The sequence below is a fragment of the Benincasa hispida genome, chromosome 2, assembly GCF_009727055.1.
Source record: "Benincasa hispida cultivar B227 chromosome 2, ASM972705v1, whole genome shotgun sequence".
In the NCBI taxonomy this organism is placed as follows: domain Eukaryota; kingdom Viridiplantae; phylum Streptophyta; class Magnoliopsida; order Cucurbitales; family Cucurbitaceae; genus Benincasa; species Benincasa hispida.
In genome coordinates, this window is record NC_052350.1 from 4,358,477 (window position 1) to 4,380,218 (window position 21,742).

General features: G+C 36.0%; 1 protein-coding gene across 1 annotated transcript; it reads right to left on the minus strand.

Moving 5' to 3' along the window:
* Window positions 1-268: 268 nt before the first annotated feature.
* Window positions 269-1,176, minus strand: LOC120071360 (oligosaccharyltransferase complex subunit OSTC-like). Its single transcript, XM_039023597.1, has one exon. The coding sequence runs from the start codon at window positions 1,052-1,054 to the stop codon at window positions 524-526; it is 531 nt and encodes a 176-aa protein (XP_038879525.1). The 5' UTR covers window positions 1,055-1,176; the 3' UTR covers window positions 269-523.
* Window positions 1,177-21,742: the final 20,566 nt, after the last annotated feature.

Below are 21,742 nucleotides of genomic sequence, written 5' to 3' on the forward strand. Positions count from 1 at the left end.
TTCCAAAATGTTTGGTTCGTATCCATCAAAGAGGCCTTCGAAAGACATTATCAAGGACACAAGTACATAGATAAGTATAATTCCAGCGAAATGACAAGTTAAGTAGGCTGGGGAAGCTGGAAAGAACCTACAGAACAAGATTTCGTCTTGGCTTAACATTGAAAATGTCATATGCCGAAAAACTCGGCTTAATGTATTCATAATGCACACACATTTACATTTTCACATACTAATATATTATGAACCAAAGTAAGTAATTCAACACGCATTGATTCAACATTGAAGAGCTCGATCAATCAAAGCAAACGAAACAAGAGCCAAGGAAACGATTCAGACAGCATTTTGCTCTAAAATAAGAAACACATAACAAAAGCCTAGTTCAGTAGTAATATTATAATGTGTAACATCACATAAGGCTTCCTACACGAAGAAGACCAAAAGCTGCAAAAAAGTTCTTCCATTCCTCGAGACAAAAGGGAGTTTCAAATAATCCGACGTAGATCCTAAATTTCTCTACTATATATCAACGAAGGTATGCAGGGATCTTAATACGAATGAAAAGCATACTCATAACATAGGCAATAACAACAGAAGAAATCCCAGCAGACGCATACGAAACCTTAACGCTCTTCGCGCGATTCCGATCAAGAGCAAGGTCCATTAGCACAATCCCCATTCCACCCAGTACAAACATGAACCCAGAGGAGAGTCCCTCGATGATGTATTGGCCATTGACGCGACCCGGAAGAAAAACCACGGGTCGGACGGATCCGGTCGCCGGGTCTTGGGTGGATCCGATGCCGGGAGGCTCGACGATGACATCATAGACGAAGCCGGAGACGACCATGAAATAAGTGAGGAGGACAAGGGCGTAGACGGTCATCGGAGAAGGGAGGGTAAAGGTCGGAAGCTTGAGGCGGAGACGCGGCGGACGGAGGAAGGAAAAGGGGAGAATGCGGAGGATATGGAAGATGGGGTCGACGGAGGAGATCGGAGAATCTGCCGATGCAGCGGCGGAAGAGATCTGAGTGTAGGATTCGGATTTAGGAGGCATTTTCTCGGCCGGAGTGGATTCAAAGATCCTCCGCTATGAACCTTGGTGTTGTGTTTTGCTTTGCTGCGATTCTAATTGGGGTTTCTTCTTCTTCGATCGCGAGTGTGGAAAATCGTGCTGAAATTTAACTCTTGTTTTCCGTAATTATAGATATGGCATAACGATGGAAGATCCTGTTTTATAAATTAATTTGATAAATAACCTTTTCTAAAATAATTTTGAAAGATAAAAGTAGGGATGTCAAATGATCCAACAATCTAAATAACTCGGACTATCCGACCTAAATTATAAGGGTTATATTGGGTTAATTTAAATTTGGGTTGGGTTGGGCTAATTTTCTTTTATATTTTTCGGGTTGGGTTAGGTCTCAGGTTGACATTTTGAAAAATTCAGGACAATCCGACCCAACCCAAATTACTGATAGAAAAGTAAGGGAAAGTTTTTTCAAAGATAGAAAAATAAGGGAAATTTTTTACACAAAATAACATAATTTTAATCTTATTTGATAGAGACCGATAAAAGTCTATTAGTGTTTATCAGTGATAAAAACTGGTAGAAATCTATCACTGATAGACGTTGATCGAAGTTTGTCAATTTTTATTAATGTTCTTTTTGCTATTTTTGTAAATAGTTTGAATTTTTTCTATCTGTGAAAACTTCCATATATATTTACTTCTAGGGTTTTCTGCCATGTAAAGTTGTTCATCCGACAACTCAACCCAACCAAACTCAAATTTTAAGGGTTGGATTGAGTTGGGTATCCTATTTGGGTCATTTGGGTAACCAACCTGACCGACCTAAATTTTCAGGTTGGTCCATACCCCTAATCCAACTCTTGTACACACTAGATAAAAGAAAAGATTCTAAGTCTCATTTTAGTTTTTAAGGGGGATTTGATACACTAAATTGGTTAATATAGTCGGTAAGTTGGCTAGGTAAGCGTCCTGTAGTAAGAGAAGTAGTTATGAACTCTGTAGACACCTACGAGAGGTTGTTCCTAGTGCACCAGGGGCGCCTTAATTTTATCCAAAACCTCAACTATAAACGGATCTCACATCAGAAACAGCTCTCTCAATGTCTGGTGGAGTAACTTGATGACTACTGGAAAAATATATAAAAGATCATTGGGCCCTCATCATGCATCCCCAGAGAGTGGCCACAATCCACCAATTAACCAACCAACAAAACTACTTGTTACAAATAACATCTTGTTGTTGCATCGAAACGTCGTTGGTCCTTTTTATTTACATAACATTCTCATAAGCAAGATCCCCCATAAAGAAAAGAGTCCGAGTGGAATGAGAATGGGACCCAGAGGAAGACATCTCTGACCCTCAAATCATTGGTCCGATACTAGATGTAGCTTTTCCCCCGCGGTTTAAAATCTTTCTTAAATCTCAATGATTGTGGGTCTTGAGAGGAGCTATTGGATTCTTCATCATGATCACCCTGTTGAGGGTCTTTCACCAATCCTTAGGTATGGTTGACTTGACTGATTAGGCTCACGGGCCTTATAATGGTCTATCTTTTAGGTTTAAACTACTTTGGTATAATAAGAAATAGTAAACATTATAACAAAAAGAGGAAGAATAGGAAATAGTAAACACTATGACAATATAGATTCAAAATATATCTATATTTTTTAAAAAATAGAGATTTGAAATATTGACACCATAGTTTATTTTATAATAGTTTCCTAGTTGGATACACCAACTATAATAATTAGAGTCTAAGCCCTCTCCACCTATTTGAAGGTGGGAGCCCAAACACCCCATAAATGTTTTTTTTTTTTTTTTCATTTTGATTTTTCCAAATCCAAAATGTATCTCTTTCATCCATAGATACTTATATTTAAGCCTTAAGGCTCCTTGCCCAGATAGCAAAATTCAACAAAAACATGACAAAAACAGACAAACCTAAAACTATTTATAAAATTAGCAAAATGAATTTTTAAAATCCTTAAATTAACTAAAGTACCCTTGCAAAACAATGAATCAATTTAAAAAAAAATGATTTGTTCATCTTATAGTCTATCACTGATACTAATGTATGGATATCATTAATGTCTACCATTTCTATCATGGATATCATTAATATTATGGATACGTGGACATCACTGATATTACCTATGTTCTATGTTCTATCATTGATATCATTAATTAAAAAAAAAAAAGTCAATTTTCAATTCCTCTGATAATCTATTACTGATTTTGTGATATCATTGATATCACCTATGCATAGATATCACTAATAGATTGATATAAATGGATTAACTAGTATAAATTTGTAATTTTGGGAAAAAATAATCTAAATGCCTTGCAATACAAAAGAAATTGAATTGGTGTGGTATTAGGCTACCAACACTCCGATGCTCAAATCAATAAATAGTTGAGATAAGTAAAAGTAGTAGGGAGTAGGTTTCATTCAGTGCACCTTTGATGAATGGTTTCGATGAGCCTATGGAAAATTAACTTGACAGTTGACTATTGAACTTGGTGTGGGTTGATGTGCATTAATCCTGTTGGGTTTGGTATCCCAAATCTCGTGGGTTTCGTAGTTTGTAACTTTGACATGAATTATTTATTTAATAAAATAAGATGCTATTTTATTCGACATTTAGATTATATTAATCCAATCCAATAAACTAAGATCTAAGGTTGTTTTATGTAACTTAAACATGTATGTAGATAACATACAATGTTTAAGTAATAACCTAAATGTTTTGTAGTATATGGATAAGGTTGACTATGTTATCCTGGTGACACTATGGATATGACCAACTTTGTAATTATTACAATAGTTGAAAAGTATTACAAACGATGTGATCTTAATCATTCATGTGAGTGAAGGTATCCTATACAAAGAGTTTGTATAAGACCAGACCATAAAATGATTAGTCTCTCTTTATAACGTTCTTACTTGAAGAGATTAACATTTCACTAGGATGACCATAGGTGACTCGACCTTAATCCTGAGTGAGTTGTGAACTCTTACTTATGAAAGCAATCCTTTGATCTGTATGAGTGAGAATTTTCAAATTCATCGACTCAATAAGCCTACCATTTGGGGATTTGTCTGAGTGAGGAGCTGAGAACATAACTACACAAGATGGAATTCACTTTTTCTCGTCTTGAGGGTAAGTAGATGAATTGCTCTCTTAATAGCTGGTTCCAGGTCTTGAACAATGATGTCTCACTCTCTCACTGGCTCAAAAGGGATTAATTTATAGTTGGACTATAAACTGTTTGTTCATTAGAGGGATAAATGGTATTTAAGGAGTTAAATATAATTATAAGGGTAAAACGGTAATTTGACTCAAGTGTAGTTACAAGCAATTTGTGAAGGGTCGACTTACTGTTGATTGGTTATATCCATGGATACATAAATATATCTACAGTATGAAGAGTGCAGTTGTGGGTTTTTTTGTGGAGTAGCCTGCAGTTAATGAATGTCGATTAATTTAATTAAAAAGTTCAATTAATCAATCCATTATCAGTGAAACTTCTAATCTATAGGTCCATAAGGACCCCTTGCTAGTTCACTAAGGATAAAACAATAAATAATTGTTTTTGGAATAATTTAAATTGTTCAAATTATTTAAGGGAATTAAAGGTATTAATTATATTAATACGATTAATATACAGTATAATGTATATCTATACATTATAGTATATAGTTAACTATAAATATGATTTATAATTAAAACTGTATAATATATGAGAGATAAATATTTGAATAAGATCCAAATATTATTTATATGAATGAGATTCATATAAATATTATAGGTAAAAAGTTATGTGAATGAGATTCATATTAAAACTATAGGTTATAAAAGAGAGTTGCATTTTAATATGATTAAGATGCATAATATATGGTTAGTTAATTAATCATATATTAATAATATTATATTTTATATAATACTAAATAAAATATCAACTCTCCATTACAGGGAGTTAAGTTTTTGTACGTGGAAGGGAGTAACGGTAACTACCCTCCTTATCTTATTAGTGTTTTGTGAAAACACAGATAGTGTGTGGTAAAAATGAAGAACACGGAAGATTTTTTTTTCTCACAAAAATTCTCTCTGTCAATTTGCCTTCCCTCTCCCAGAAATTCTAAAAATATCCCACCATTTTATTTTTTGTCGGAGAATAGCGAGGTCACCGAGTGGTAGTGTCCAAAGGTTTGTTTTTGGCATTCGTGTGTACGGGAAGAGTTCTTGTTGTTCGTGTAGAGAAGAGATCATGATCTTGAGGAAAGAAAAATATGTGAAGAGAAGTGATCTACAAGGGTGAGCTTTCTCTTCATTTTCCTCTCTAGTAATATCATGCTTTAAGTGTAATTATTTATCTTGTGAATTTGTATGTTTACTTCTCTATTTTTTGTTGTTTCAAATTTGAATGTCAATGCCACGACGTTCATACACTTCTGTAAGGAATTCCATTCTTTCAAATGGTATTAGAGCCATATAATGTCTTTGATTTTCAATTTTGAAACAAAATTGAGAAAATGTAGGTTTTTTTCTGTATTTGGAATGTTGGATTGCAAACGGATGTTTTTGAATTTTGGCACCTTATATTGCTTTAATGTGATTAAAGTTGTAAGGTCCCGTTGTTTTGGCCATTTAAATTCTGCTATTGAGTCTAAGTTTGTGTCTTGTTGATTGACATCTAATGCTGAGGAAGGAGAGCAAGAATGGATCAATTCATATGAAGATTCGAAGCAAATGATTGCATTCTGTGCTAGAGCGTAACATAGCATAGCTACGCTGTGCCTTACACTGTGGCACAAAAGGTCCAGTATTGCGACGCTGATGCCTAGCATAGTAATGTTGTGTGGAGCGTAGCATTACACTGCAACAAGAAAAGGCAACATAGCTACGCTCTGGGTAGAGTGTCGTTACGCTCCAAGGCTAAGACTTGTGCACGCAGACGATTGCCAGATCGTTGGTTCAAATCCTAGGGGGAGTAGTTTGCTGCAGTTTTTTTTTTTTTTTTTTTTTTGTATTATTTGAAATTTATGTATTTTATTTAATTAATTGAATTGATATAATTTGACTATATTGATTTAATTTATTCTTGGAGGTGCCAAATTCAATCCATTTTACTATTTATTTAATTTATACATTTGATGTATGGTTAAATATTATATGTTGCATAATGTATGTCATATAGTTTTAAAATCCCACCTTAGGATAAACATGAATCATGCATCGTATTTATTATAAATGTTATATTATATGATTGTATGATGTAATAAGCATGCACATACATATATTTAATATAAATGTTATATTATATGGTTGCATGTTTCATTGAGCATATTCATGCATCATACTTTAATATAAAAGTTACATTTTATGCTGGATGTGTTATTTTCATTAGTGATTAATATAATTGTTATATTATATGATGAAAATGGAGACGAGCATGACATTATTTAGTAAATATAATTGTTATATTTAATTAATGTCATTAAATGCATGTTATGAGTTTTAATACTTCATTAATTCTATAAGAGTTGAAGTTTTATGAAATAGATTAAAATCTATAATCAAGAATTGCATGCAAACGTAGGTCTTACTTAATTTTAAATGGTTTAAAATTAATTCACCAAGACTTATGTTAAAAATATTTCTATATGATTAGAAATATATTCATTTTTTATTTTCTTTTTAATAGAATTAAATTGAATCTAATAAAAGATTAAATTTATAAAATATTTGCCTATAAAGGACCTTTGTCTAAGGAAGGTTCTATCTGAGGATTGAGGTATTTAAATGGACGAAAACGGAATACTCCTACCTGGGAATCGACCTGGAAGGTGAATTAGACAAATATTTTATAAGCATGCAATACATGATTAAGTTTATTATAGTGTATAATAAATTGTAATTATATATTGCTAAACTATCCAGTGTAAGTGTTATATTGGGCATATTTAACAATGGGCTTAGAAAAATTATTAATCAGATTTACCTAAGTAATAAACCCTAGATTTAAAACACTTAGTGGGAAGAAAAAGATATATATAATATGTTGATTTCTTTTTATGTTCTCCCTAAAAGTTCACACAATGAAATCTATACTCGGCCTCATGGCACCGTTTTACTCGTGTTCCCCTTCGAAAGGTGTTTGCATAGGTCAAATCAAGGTGAATGGAGAAAATGTTTATAGTAAATGAGAGAGAGAAGTGTGTCAAGACATCCCATGATCTTTTTCATTGGTTTGTAGTGAGATTTCATGCTCAGCCTCGTGGCACCAATTGCTTGTATCCCCCTTATTGCGCTTTAGAATGATATGTAATTCTAGAACCTTATGTCACACCTTAATCTCTAAGTGAAATGAGTAGCGAACTTTACACACAATGTTTTATCTATTCAGACCCAAGTGTAAGCCTAAACAGAGTCTTGGTGAGTCCAGGGTTGAACATAAGAACTATCGAATAAGATGTGTTGAAATAAATATTTGATCTTAGTGCAATGAGTTCTTCAAATATGCATTGAGAATGGTTTTTACAACTAACTAAATGACTAAATTACAAGTGTGGTGGAAGTGGATGATGGTGACTGGCACGAGTGATAGTAGATGATGATGCACGGATGTTATGAGTCGTGGAAATGAAGTGGTAAAGATGATGGTGATTACAAATATAATGAAGCAGTGTGCAAGGAAAGTGAAGGAAATATCAGTTGATAAACTAGAGTTGAGAAATGTCTACTAACATTTTCCTAAGCAATGCATAAGCCACACGTTCATGTCACTAACTTCTAAAAAGAAGGAACTCATCTCATGATGTTCTTAAGCCACAATATCCTATCTTTAGGACGCATGCGATGAGTTAATATACTAACAAAAGGTTAAATTTATCTCTAAAGTTACTTCTTTCCTTATTTAATGTGATCTATACTCACTTACTCTTTTAAGTAGTTGAGTATGTATACTTAAATCAATCTCTCAATTGGCTTTAAATAATGTAACACACGTACATCAAACAAGATGAAATTTGACTTATGCAAGACTTGGAAAAAATGTCAATTTAGCTTCCTCAACCCATGTAAGATTCAGTTGCTCATGATCAAAGATAGACAAGACATGAATGGATGAAATGTGAAAGGCATCATATTCATATTAAGAGTATGGGTTTTTCAATCTCAATTACTTAATACAAACGTGAATGTAAATAAAAAAAAATGTGATAAAGAACAAAAAATGCAAGTCTCAAGTCGTTGGTCGCAATCTCTCGCTTCCTTTGGCTTGTTTGGTAACTACTTCAATGGTGGTTGTAATGATGGTGGTGAAGCTTTCTCTCTTTTTTTTCAAAGAAGATGACTGAGTTGTCTCTCAAAATTCTTCAAAGAAAAGTTTAAAAGCTCAGCAGGAATGGTGGATTGAGATGGAACTTTAGCAGAGCTTTGCCAATCTTTCAAAGGGAAGATCCTTTGTTTAGTCATTTTCATAAGGGCTATTTATAGACGTCAAAAGGGTAGCTTCCTTGTCTCTTTCTAATGATTCACTGACACTCCTTTTTTTTTTATTTATTTAATTTCATGTCCTGCTGTGCCAATTACTCGTGTGATAGATTCATTGGTTTTGCTGTGAATGTCTCAAATCAACTACCAACTTATGTTTTAATTTGACATCCGCCACCCACGTGTTTTGTCATTTTCTTTCATGTCGATTGCTCAATGTGTAGCCCTCTGCATGGAAGATTAAGCATTGATTTGCTCACTTTCTATGCGTTCATGGCTGCAGCTTTTATTTTCTTGGTTGATTCAAATCCTACGTCCAAAGATGTTAGATTTTTATAATTTCCAAGATTTATGAATTTTGTAATGCGTGAATGCAAAATGTGATTATCTATATGATTTTCATATCAAGTTAATGCATTTTCTCTAATTTTTCTAATTATTCTAAATAAAAATATATAATAATTTGTATTTCTACAAGCTATCACACACCCGAATTTAGAACGATGCTTGTCGTCAAACATGTATTTAAAGCCTTAGCATATATCTCAACTCAAATTGATGCATTAACTTGACCTCTCAACGTGCTTCCTAGTTTGAAGATTTATTAGACTAGCAGTTCTCCTCAAAGCTCTATTCACTCCTTACAGAAATACTTCCTAAATTTAAATGCAGCAAGCTTATTCCCCAAAATTCCTTTATTCATTTTCAGGCATTCTTGTTTCTCCTTTTCAACGATGCACCCATGTCTAAAAACCATAAAATTTCTCTTTGTTACTTATTATTTTCCTAAGTACACTTATTAATAGGTATGTTGATCTGAGTTACTCACCTTCATTTTACCTTGTCCCTACGGGTGTCATGTGAGCATCCAATTATGGGCAAGTATCCTTTTCAACATAACTCTTGTCTTAAATACATTTTTCTTTTGGCTTAGGCATTGGAGTTGCATAATTTATTCATTTTGTTTTTGCGTCGATCATGGTTACCCACCTTTGTTTTGGCTTGCCCCTAATGTTGGGAAATGAATCTTGCGCAGAAGCATTATGACCGTCTTGCATTCAGTTTTCCCATTTTTAAAGAAATAAAACAACAGCTAAACATAACATAAATAGGATAAACAACATGCTTAGCATGCAATAAAAGAAGAAACAAAGAGGAAGAACAATTCTTACCTTTGTAGGGGAAGATATCCACACGAACTCACCAACACTACCACGAGAATACCTTGTTATTCTTCTAAGAATTCCAAGAGTTGGATAAGTGGTCTCTAACCCTTGGAAGAGGAAGAGGTAGAGAGATTATAGAGGGAAATTATATAGAGGAAATTTTTTTTATGGAGGCTAGGGTATTTATTGCACCAAATTAAATCTTTCCCTAAATGGGCTAATAAGATGATTATATATGGAGAAAGGTTTACCACTTCTCCAAGTAATTCCCTTTTGACCCTTGATGTCAATTAATTAAATAATGACACATTAATTAAATAACCATTAAATCTATTAATATAGTTAATTAATTAATATATATAAACATCACATGTTTATATTTTTTCACATCTCTTATCATTTCTTATTCAATTAGTTAACCATTAATTAATCAAGTGACTATATTAAATCATATTTAATATAGAGTTAATTAACATATTTATATGTATACATCTCTTTAGGAATCCAATTCCCATAAATCTGATATTTGAATCTCATTCAAATATCTCTCTTTCACATAATGTGTATTATAGATCACATCTATAATTAATGATACATTAATCACATTAATATAAAATTTTCCCATTTGATTTGAACAAATCAAATCATTCCTCATTAATATTCTTTAGTGTGCTAGCAATGGGACTTTATGGACCTATAGATCAGAAGTTCCAACGATATGAGATTAATTGGCTAAATTCATTAACCAAATTAATCAATATTCGTTAACTATGGGTACACTCCACTAAAGACCTACAACTGCATTCTTCTCATTGTAGATATATTTCTGTATCCACGGATATCGATCAATATCAGCAAATTAGTCCTTTACAAGTGTTTGTAATATCAACTAGGTCAAATTATCATTTTATCCTTGGGTTACCTTTGTATCCTTGAGTACCGATGCTCCTTTAATAAACAACCTGTTTATGGTCTAACCATTAGACAGAAACCCCTCTCGGGCCAATGAGAGGGTAGAGCCCTTTGTTCAAGTCCCAGAGACATCACTTAAGGGAACATCCATCTATTTACCCTAGAATCGAGAAGAAGTGAATTTCATCTTGTATTATTATGTTCTAGCTCCCTACTCGATCTTGTCCCCAAAATGGTAGGCTTATTGAGTTGGTGAACTAGCCACTCTCACCCATACAAATCAAAGGGTAATCCCTCATGAACAAGAGTTCATAATATGCTCAGGATTAAGACTAAGTTGGCTAGGTCATCCTATTGAAATAGAAATCTAACTAGTCAATGGTGTTAGATTTAGTGGTTATTATTTTGCAGTTCGGTCTTATGCAAACTCATTGCATAGAATACCTCCACTCGCATATCACCTACACGAACACGTTGGATTATTGCATTTGTATCAATTACAAAGTAGGCCGTATCCATAGTGTTACCAAGATAAGGTACCCAACCTAGTATCTTGAACATTGATTTCTATACGTCTTCACATACTATTCAAGACTCATAAGATAGTCTAGGATGTTAATTTATTGGATTTAGGGTTATTAAGACAAAATCGAATACAACAACCAATAACATTTATTGAAATAACATTAATAACTCTTTATTGATAAAATAATATCGATAACTCTTTACTGATGACGATTAATTAATTACATTTACCTTCTACGATTTTTAGTTCATAAAACTCAATAAACCCCACTTGAACTAAAACTCTAGTTAATGGGATGTACATAATATCACTGTCCAAAGCAACGAGAATGGTAAATAAATACAATAAACTAGGACATCCTTATACTCATTACACATCTTTCACTTGCCCTAGATTATACAATGTACAGGTCTCACAGACCTAGATTCTCTAGATGACTCTTAAACATCTTAGTCGAGAGAGCCTTCATAAATGGATCAGCAATGTTGTGCTCTGAACTGATCTTTGTGACAATCACATCTCCTCGTGTGCTCTGAACTGATCTTTGGGACAATCACATCTCCTCGTTGCACAATCTCCCGTATCAGGTGATAATTCCTTTCAATATGTTTTTCTTATTATGACTGCGAGATTCTTTAGACTTGGCTACTGGCCCACTATTTGTCACAATATAAGGTGATGGACAAGTCTATATTTGGAATCACTTCCAAATATCTTAGGAACTCCCTGAGCCAAACTGCTTTCTTTGTTGCTTCAAAAGCTACATATTCTGCCTCCATAGTGGAGTCTGCAATGCATCATTGTTTGATGCTACACCATACTATAGCTCCCCCCTTCAGGGTAAACTCTGATCCTAACGTCAATTTCCTAGAATCCTTGTCAGTTTGGAAATTAGAGTCAGTGTATCCCGTAAAGATCATATCCTTAGTCTCATACACCAGTTTATAGTCCCTCGCTCTCCTAAGATACTTGAGGATATTCTTAACCACTGTCCAGTGGTCTAACCCTAGATTGGACTGGTACTTACTGACTATTCCCACTGCATAACCAATGTCTGGCCTAATGCAGAGCATAACATACATTAAGCTACCCACAGTTGAGGCATAAAGAATAAGTCTCATATCATCAACTTCTTGAAGTGTCTTAGGATACTGTTCCTTAAATAAGTTAACCCCGTGCCTGAAAGGTAATAAACCCTTCTTAAGTTTTGCATTGAATATCGAGTCAACATTTTGTCGATATAAGTTGCTTAAGATAAAGCCAACTTTTTGTTCTTGCAATCCCTAATAATTTGGATCCCAAGTACATACTGCGCCTCTCCCAAATATTTCATTTGGAATTGGGCTTTTAGAAAATTTTTAATATCAGTGAGGTACCTTACATTATTCCCAATGAGTAGGATCTCGTCCACATAAAGTATTATGAAAGCTACTTTACCATTGATGATTTTATTGTAGACATAAGGTTCATCAATGTCTTGATCAAAACCAAAAGATTTGATCGCAGTATCAAATCTAATGTTCCAAGATCTAGATGCTTGCTTCAACCCATAAATGGATCGATTCAGCTTGCAAACTTTTTGCTTCTGACCTTGGGTTGAGACATAAAGATATTCTCTTCAAGATTGCCATTCAAAAAGCAGTCTTGACATCCATTTACCATGTCTTTGTTGGGATTGGTGTCCTAATTCTCCCGGAGTCTCTTTGTTTTGTAAAGATACACATTGTTCAATGAATAAAATAAGTGTTATTTAATTCTGACATTTACTTATATCCAATAAACAAAGTTTTTTGGTTATCTTATGTGAACTTAATCATGTATATGTGATATACAAGTGGATCATGTCTTCAATGATAACCTAAATCAATTTGTAGTATAAGAATTAAGGTGGGATACCTGATCCTGGTTATGCTATGGATATGGCCCGCTTTGTAGAAGTTTACAAATATTGTAAACTACTACAGATGGTAGATCCTGACCATTCATGTGGAGACGTGGAGCGGGAGTGTCCTATATAAAGAGTTTATATAAGACCTAGACCACGAGATGACTAGACTCTGTATATAACGCCGTTGATACTAGAGACTTGCATCTCACTTAAACGACCATAGGTGATATGACCTCAATCCTGAGTGTTTTGGGAACTCCTGCCTTTGAGGGCGATCCTTTGATTAGTATGGGTGAGAGTGTCTAGATTATCAACTCAACATGCCTACCTTTTTGGGGACTTGTCTGATCTGGGAGTTGGGAACTCAATCCACAATATGAAATTCACTCCTTTCCTGAAGCAGGGATAAGTAGAGAGATTGCTCCCTTAAGGGCTGATTCCGGGGCTTGAACATAGTGGCCACAACTTCTCTTTGGAAGAGAAGACTTGGTCATAGTAGGACTATGACTTATGTTCATTAAAGGAATCATTGGTACTTAAGAAGACAGATGTAACTATAGGGGCATAACGGTTATTGGCCCAGCTGTACATACGAGCGATTTGTGAAGGGTTGTCACACTGCTGATTGGTTAAGATGGACACATAATATATCTGTGGTAAGGAGAGTTCAGCTGTCGGTCTTTAGTAGAGTGTCTGGAAATTAACGGATGGTGGATCCCGTGACTAAATAGTTTAGTCAGTTATTCATGTACTGTTGGAGCTTCGAGCTACAGGTCCATGAGGTCCCCTTGGTAGCTCAATGGATTCAGTTGAGGATCAGTTCTTGATGTTGATTTGAAATGTTCAAATTGACAAAAGGTATTTTGATTATATATGATATAATCGGTATGATGTATGAGATACATCTAGTGGAGGATTGATGTAAATGAGATTTACATTAAGTGCCATGGAAAAGAAAAGAACTATGGTTTATATGTTTCATGAGATGAAATATTAAAACTATAGGTTATAAATATAGTATGATAAGTTGGTTATCATTTATGTTTATAATAATATTAATTATTGGATAATTAATTCTTTTTCTTTTAAATAACCAAGTAGTGGTGGTTTTGAATCATGGTAACCGTGAGTTTAAAGGGAAATGATTTCCTATTTTGAAAAGAGGTTTTTAAAACAATTGAAAGGTTTTGATTTTTCTCTCTCGCGCAAAGAAACTCACGAAGTCGTCAAGTAAATACAGATTTACTAAATGACGGCTAGGCGAGCTAAACGATCGTACAGTATTTTCTAAACCATCACATAGTTTTAGCTAGACGATCGCTTGCCTAAAGTAAACGATCGTGTAGAGTCTATAGGTGACAAATCGAGTTAAATGATCGCATAGTTTTTGCTGGACGATCGCTTAGCTTTATCTAAACGATTGGGCATCGACCTATGCGATAGGTCTCCGCCATTCCACTTGCCTAGTCGTGTACGTGATCGGTGTTTCCTTCTTCGTCTACCTCATACCAAGTCCGAACAGAGCCCACCTCTGATTCTCACATCGAGAATACCAAGGTAGCCTTGTTGGTGGTGTCAGACTCAACTCGACAGGGTCGAGGTTTTCTGAAGGCCGTTCGTGGTGTTGTGGAGGCCGTTTGTGTTGTGAAGGAGTTCGTGACCGAGGCGTTCATTGAGGACGAGCGCAAAGTGTTCGTGCTATGTTTGTTGCTGTGTTGCGGTCGTGTAGATCGAGCGTTCGTGGTCGCTGTTGTTCAAGCGGTCGCGCAATGGAGCGTGGAGACGCTTCTTCGATTGTTTGTACAGTTGGCTCTTTGTGCATTTGTATTTTTAATGTTGTAATTTCTGTATGAATTGTATAACTGTTTGTTTTGAAGTTGACTGTGAATGTTATGTTCATTCATGATTGTGATTTGGAATAATCTTGTTCCGCTGCTCATGGAAATCTCGCTTCCGATTTTCTTCAATCTCATAGTCATAATATGTGGCTATGGATAAGATAATTCTTAAAGCATAGCAACAGAAAAAAAAAAGTTTCCTCATAGTTAACCATTTCCCTCTAGGTATAACCCTTTGCTATAAGTCTAGCTTTGAAGATCTGTACCTTCCCAACAACATCTCTCTTTCTTTTATAGATCCATTTACACCCTATGGGTTTTAACCCCTTCAGGTAAATCTAAAAGCTCCCATACTGAATTAGAGTACATAGACTCCATTTCAAGGTCCATGGCTTTGATCCATTGGTTCTTGTCTATGTCATTCATTGCTTGCTTATAAGACAATAGATCCTCAATGCCATCATCTGGTATAACAATCTAAGTTTCAGTTAAACTCAAGTAATGGTCAGGTTGTGATACAACCCTCCTACTACATCGAGACACTTGCAACAATTGAGAAGGACAAGACTGATATGAAGTGTTGACTTCTCCATTAACTCTTGATGAAGGACCAACTACATTAACTGGTAGGGTTGATGCCTTAAATCTCGTAAGGTTCTGTAGTTTGTAAACACATGTATGAACAAATGCTTGTGGTGTAATAATATGAGATATTTTCTTCATTGTTATCTATGAAATATGAGATATTTTATTTGTATTAACCACAAACCAATGAACTAAGATCCCTGATTATCGTTGTAACTTAAGCATGTATATGGAGACATACAAGTGAATCATGCCTTAAATGATAACCTAAATGGCCTGTAGTATATGGATAAATGAGGGAAAACTTATCCTTGTGATATTACGGATACGACCCACTTTGTAGGTGTTACAAGTGCTGTAAAGTGCTATAGATGGTCTGATCCTGATCATTTATGTGGAGACATGCGAGCAGAGGTGTCCTATACAAACGAGTTTGTATAAGACCGGACCACGAAATGTTTAGTCTCGTTATATAATTGTTAGCTTATAGAAATACAAGCTCTTGTAACTTTCTACTTAGAATTATGAGGGCTAATAAGCAGAATATGCGTCAATAATATCAAGAATTCATATGGAAAAGTGAGTTTGCATCGACCAGAACCGAAAATCCTCATTAACCCTATATCATGCGTTATTATGCATCAAAATGTCTATTTTTGCAGCTATTGTGGGAATTGATTGCATGTGTCGATCCCAGACTGCCGTAAGGTTTATCGCATGCGTTGATTTTTCATGAAAACTAGTTCGTCGCATGGAATGCTGCGTCCACAGAGTGATAATCGTGATGAAAAACTAGCATGAATGCATACCTTGGGAGTATCAACAAGATAAGGTGATGTTGACATTTCCCATACCACGACAGAAGTAGTAGTGAGTCAGAATGGAATTATCAATGTTATTGGTGTTTGAGCTCTATAAATAGAGCCTTGGATATTAACTTCAAAGCATTCGAGTTTCTACCTCAGGCAGATTCTTGTGATCACAGATGAGAGCATGAGCAAGACATTTTTTTAGAGTTCTTCACCTCCACAACCCCTTCTGAGTGACGACTAGAGTTTCGCCGGAGATAGAGCTCGAGAGAGACTTCTCCACCTTCCATCCATGGCACCACCAGTAGCCTTGACGCATTTCGGATGAGAAGCGAGAGATTGCTTACATCTAGTCCTCCACCTCTCCTCTTATCTCTGTATTGTGTTACATTTTGGCTTAAGATATTAATACATTTTGTAATCAATGCATCTCTTAGTTCTTTTAGCACAAGACGGTAGGGTGTAAATGGGTTTTTATTGTTAAGTACAAATCTGATGGCTTGATTGACAGATACAAGGTGAGAGTGGTAGCCAAAGGCTTTACTCAAACCTTTGGTATTGATTACTCTGAGACATTCTCCCCTGTAGCCAAACTCAAAACAATTCGGGTGCTGTTATCTGTTGCTGTTAATAAAGATTGGTTTTTGCACCAACTGGATGTGAAAAATGTGTTTCTTAATGGAGAACTCGAAGAGTCTATATGAGCCCTCCACCCGACTTCGAGAACCAGTTTAAGCATCAGGTTTGTAGATTGAAGAAGTCATTGTATGGGTTGAAACAGTCTCCAAGAGCCTGATTTGGCAGATTCACCACGTTTGTTAAAGCATAAGGGTATGATCAGGGGCACTCAGATCACACATTGTTTACAAAGAAGTCTGGTTCAGGAAAGATCTCAGTACTTATTGTTTATGTAGATGACATTGTATTGACCGGTGATGATATTGGTGAAATTATGAGACTTAAAACAAAAATGGCTGAAGAATTTGAAATTAAAGATCTGGGAAAACTAAGGTACTTCCTTGGGATGGTGGTGGCTTGGTCGAAGGAGGGTATCTCTGTCTCACAACAAAAGTATACTATGGATCTCCTTAAAAAAACAGGAATGACTGGGTGTAAACCTGTAGACACCCCTGCAGAGTATAATGCCAAACTGAGCAATGTTAACAATGGAGCTCCTGTTAGTAAAGAGAGATATTAACGATTAGTTGGGAAGTTGATATATTTATCTCATACGAGACCTAATATATCATATGCAGTGAGTGTTGTCAGTCAGTTCATGCAAGCTCCCTACGAGGAACATATGTCAGCCGTCGAACGCATTCTACGATATCTGAAGGGCACTCCTGGTAAGGGCCTACTGCTCAAGAAGTCAAGTAAACGTGGCATAGAAGCATATACTTATTCGAACTAGGTTGGGTCTGTTGTCGATAGAAAATCTATGTCTGGATATTGCACTTTTGTCTGGGGCAATCTGGTCACTTGGAGAAGTAAAAAACAGGGAGTGGTTTCCAGAAGTAGTGCAGAAGTCGAGTACAGGACCATGAGTTTGGGGATATGTGAAGAAATCTGGTTGAAGAAAGTGTTGACAAATCTTCGACAAGACAGTGAGCTTCCAATGAAATTGTTCTGTGACAATAAAGCAACAATAAGTATTGCCAACAATCCTGTTCAGCACGATAGAACCAAACACGTCAAAATTGACAGACATTTCATCAAAGAAAGACTGAACAATGGGAGCATATGCATTCTCTACATCCCTTCTAATCAGCAGATTGCAGATGTCCTTACAAAAGGGTTGTTAAGACAGAGTTTTGATTATTGTATCAGCAAGTTGGGTCTGATTGATATTTATGCCCCAACTTGAGGGGGAGTGTTGAAAAGGGTTGGTTTGCCCTAGGGGCTTATTTGTAATTCTCTTATGGGCCTAAGGCTTCTTGTCTGTCTATTTATTTGAGCAAGTCTTCCTATATTTCTATATCACTTGAATAATAAAAAACTAGTCAAGATCGTGGTTTTTCCTCCCTAGCCTAGGGTTCTCCACGTAAATTATTTGTGTGTTTATATTCTTCTCTCTCTTCTATTTTCATCAAGCACCATCTTCATCATCTTCTTTTTCTCTATCATCATTTACGTTCATCGTTTAGTTAAGTGTCAAATACAAGTCGCATACTCAATCATGCGGCCTAAAGATATGACGCATGTAGTAAACCACTGAGAGGTGTTGATAACTTGTAGGAATATAAGTTATTTATGCTACCTTATCTAGATATTGCGGCCAAAAGAGAATAAATATGCGCCAATTGTATGAAAATTAGCTTAGAAATACAATAATTATGAATTATCGCTATTTCACCCACTATCATTACGATGGAAGAAAATGAGATTTCTACTCTGTTTTGCAGGAAACCAAGGCACCGCTTGCGATCAAGGATCAAGACGAACTGACCAACGCATCTCTGTCACATTGCACCCGACAATCAACAATGAAAAGACGATTAACGCAATGAAGGCGCAATGTGACAGTTGATCCAAAGCTGACTTTCAATCGCATGCAATAATAAAAACAACACCGCATGCGAACTCCTGATCGAAAGATGCAGCTGAGCATCACAAAAGAGAAGGATTGTGACACGTGTACGACTAACGGTTGTATAAAGTTGACGGTTTGATTACATAATAGAAGGAATAAATATCCCTCCATCTTCAGAATTTCCATAACAAAACATGGGGTCCACAAGGCCGGAGTCAAAGATCTTCACTTATAAATTCCTCATAGAACTCAGAGAAACTATGCTACTTGATACGGGGCAAAATAGGTTATTGAGAGAAAGTCTGAGCTGAGTGCTAAACGGAAGAAATCCGGAAAGAAGAAGAGACAAGGTCGAGAGGTGAGTCTCTGTACTAATCTGCCAGATCCCCGCCGCGAAGCTTTATATTCAGATCCATGCTACCAGTTGAGTAAGCCTGAGAGGGAAGTTCATCCTTTCGCACGATCCATCCATACCGGCAAGCAAACCTCTAACCAAATTGGTGCCCAGACGTTGGCACTTGTTTGTATTTGTTTCTATCTCTTTTCAACATTGTATTTCATCTTCTTTATCTCTTTATTCACACACCATGTATCAGACGCTGAATAGATATATTGAATGTCTCGATCGTTTTCATTACCACTTCTCTGTCTATTTCCATTCCTCCGTTTATCGTTTTCTCCATAAAGTCTTCTTAATCCCTTGGTAGTTAATATGAATTAAACGAGTACTTAATCTATGCTAAAGAGATAAATGCGTTTAGCTAAGGTATGCTAGATGACATCTTCACCTGTGAAAGCAGAAGTGAAGATGCCATTCTGATCTATCGAGAGAAGGTTAGAACAATACGTTAACTAAAGCGAGTAGTACTTCCAGAGATGGAAGCAACCTTGCGTTTATTACGTTCGTCTCTATTTCACTACAGACATGTGGGAACACGGCTGATCACCGAGAGATGTACGCCAAGGGAAAATGGGACCGTACTTATGTCATTAACGCAATTAAGGAACTTACGCTGTTTATATTAGTTATCTTTTCTTTTCTTCTTCACACATAAGACTTGTCAACACATCACAATATCTTTGTATAATCTTCACAGCCAACCTTGACCTTAGTAACCCGTATCATGAGACCTGTATCTTGTACCATCTTAGCTTAGGTTTATTGCAATTTGTTTAATTATCGCATTTTTACTGCTTTCCTTTAATTTAATGCATTTTGAATACTTGTACAAACCATCCTTTTATAAAGTTGAAAACCTGGTTGCATGTATCATAAACATAACGCAATAACCTCAAACAGTCCCTGTGTTCGACCTCAGATCACACCGAGAAACTTGCGGTAGAATTATACTTGGTTCCAACGTAAGGAAACTTGTGACAACGCACGGCATACTACAAGAACATTCATTAATAACGCATATCTAGAAGTAGTATTGCATGAATAGAGTCAAGGTAGGTCATTATTGCATGTCATTGGACTTGAACCATGCGTGCATATCATTGCATACAACTTGCGTTCAACGAGTGTGCATTGCACGAGTATAGTGAGTTAATTCTCTCTGCTTGGTGTGAGGCTGTCGTAATGCTTGTCTATAAGCGGATTAGCTGCAACCAACTGCCCGAAAGGGTAAGTAGTGGAACATACTAAAGCAAGGAAAGCATTGTTGCTAGAGATAGGAATGATCTTATGCTCGACACAACCATGCGTTATAGATATATAAGCATGTGACCGACCACCAAGAGGTGTACGATGCGTTATTGTAGAGAGATAGGATTACTCTCACAACTGAGCATATGAAGTGGAAAACTCATTCCCTCCACAATTCTCTCCTCTCACCTTATTATGTGTCAACAGTTGTCGTATCTCTACCAATTCTCATAGTTAAACTTCTATTGCTTAATCTATTTAGTTAGGAGCAGGAGTAGTGCATAACCCATTAACTTCTGTCCTTTTTACTTTTACTCATCGCCTCAAACGCATCACTTCACAAGCATTATTTAGTTACGAGTCTCTATGTTCGATCTCGGATCATCCTGAGAAACTTGTGTTCTTGTTATACTTGGCGAGAAAGCAAGAAAACTTATGACAGGAACGCATGGTCATCGCATACACACTTAACGCATATTGCATATTCTCCATTCCGATGCATGACTATTGACACATAGAGATTAACGCATATTAAAAGACGAATACATTTTTCCTCTTCCTTTTCTAACGAACAATAACGTCGTTGATGACATGCAAAAATACGTCATCTTAGGCCTTTTACTTAGAATTATGAAGGTTGTTAAGCAGAATATGCGGCAATTGTGCTAGGAATTCATGAGAAAATGAGTTTGCATCGATCAGCATTAAAGAATCTCGGCTAACCCGTTATTATGCGTTATTATGCGTTCAATGTTCTATTTTTGTAGCTAATACAGGAAATGGACGCAAATGCGGAAACCGGACTATCGCATAGATGATCGCATGCGGAGAAACTCTCCATCGCAAAGGCAAACGCATCGATCAATGCGTGGATGTTGCGGTAATCAGCCGTATGCGTCCATCGCATGGGAGTTGCACTTGTCAAGCGATTGCGGTCATCATGTAGAGTTGCGGTATTAAACGAAAGATGATGTTGACATTCACTTACCATGTCGTTGGTGGTAGAGGTTCAGAAAAGGACTAATGCGCCGAATGTCAGACTCAGAGCAGTCCAATTATTGTTGTCGGTAACCCAGGCTCTATAAATAGAAGTGAATCAGCAAAAATTCAAGTTATCAAAGGTTTTCGCCCGACGTTCGCCTAGGGCAGATTCTTGCAATCCAGACAAACGCATGAGAAGATGGCTGAGAGTTCTTCACCTCCTTCATCCATTCCTAGTGACGACCGGAGCCTTTGACCGGAGCTAGATCTCGAGAGAGTCAGTTCCTCCGCCCATCCATGGCACCACCAGTAGCCTTGACACACATCTGCTAGG

Coding starts and splice junctions, on each gene's coding strand:
- LOC120071360 (XM_039023597.1), bottom strand. CDS start 1,054: ATGCCTCCTAAATCCGAATCCTACACTCAGATCTCTTCCGCCGCTGCA.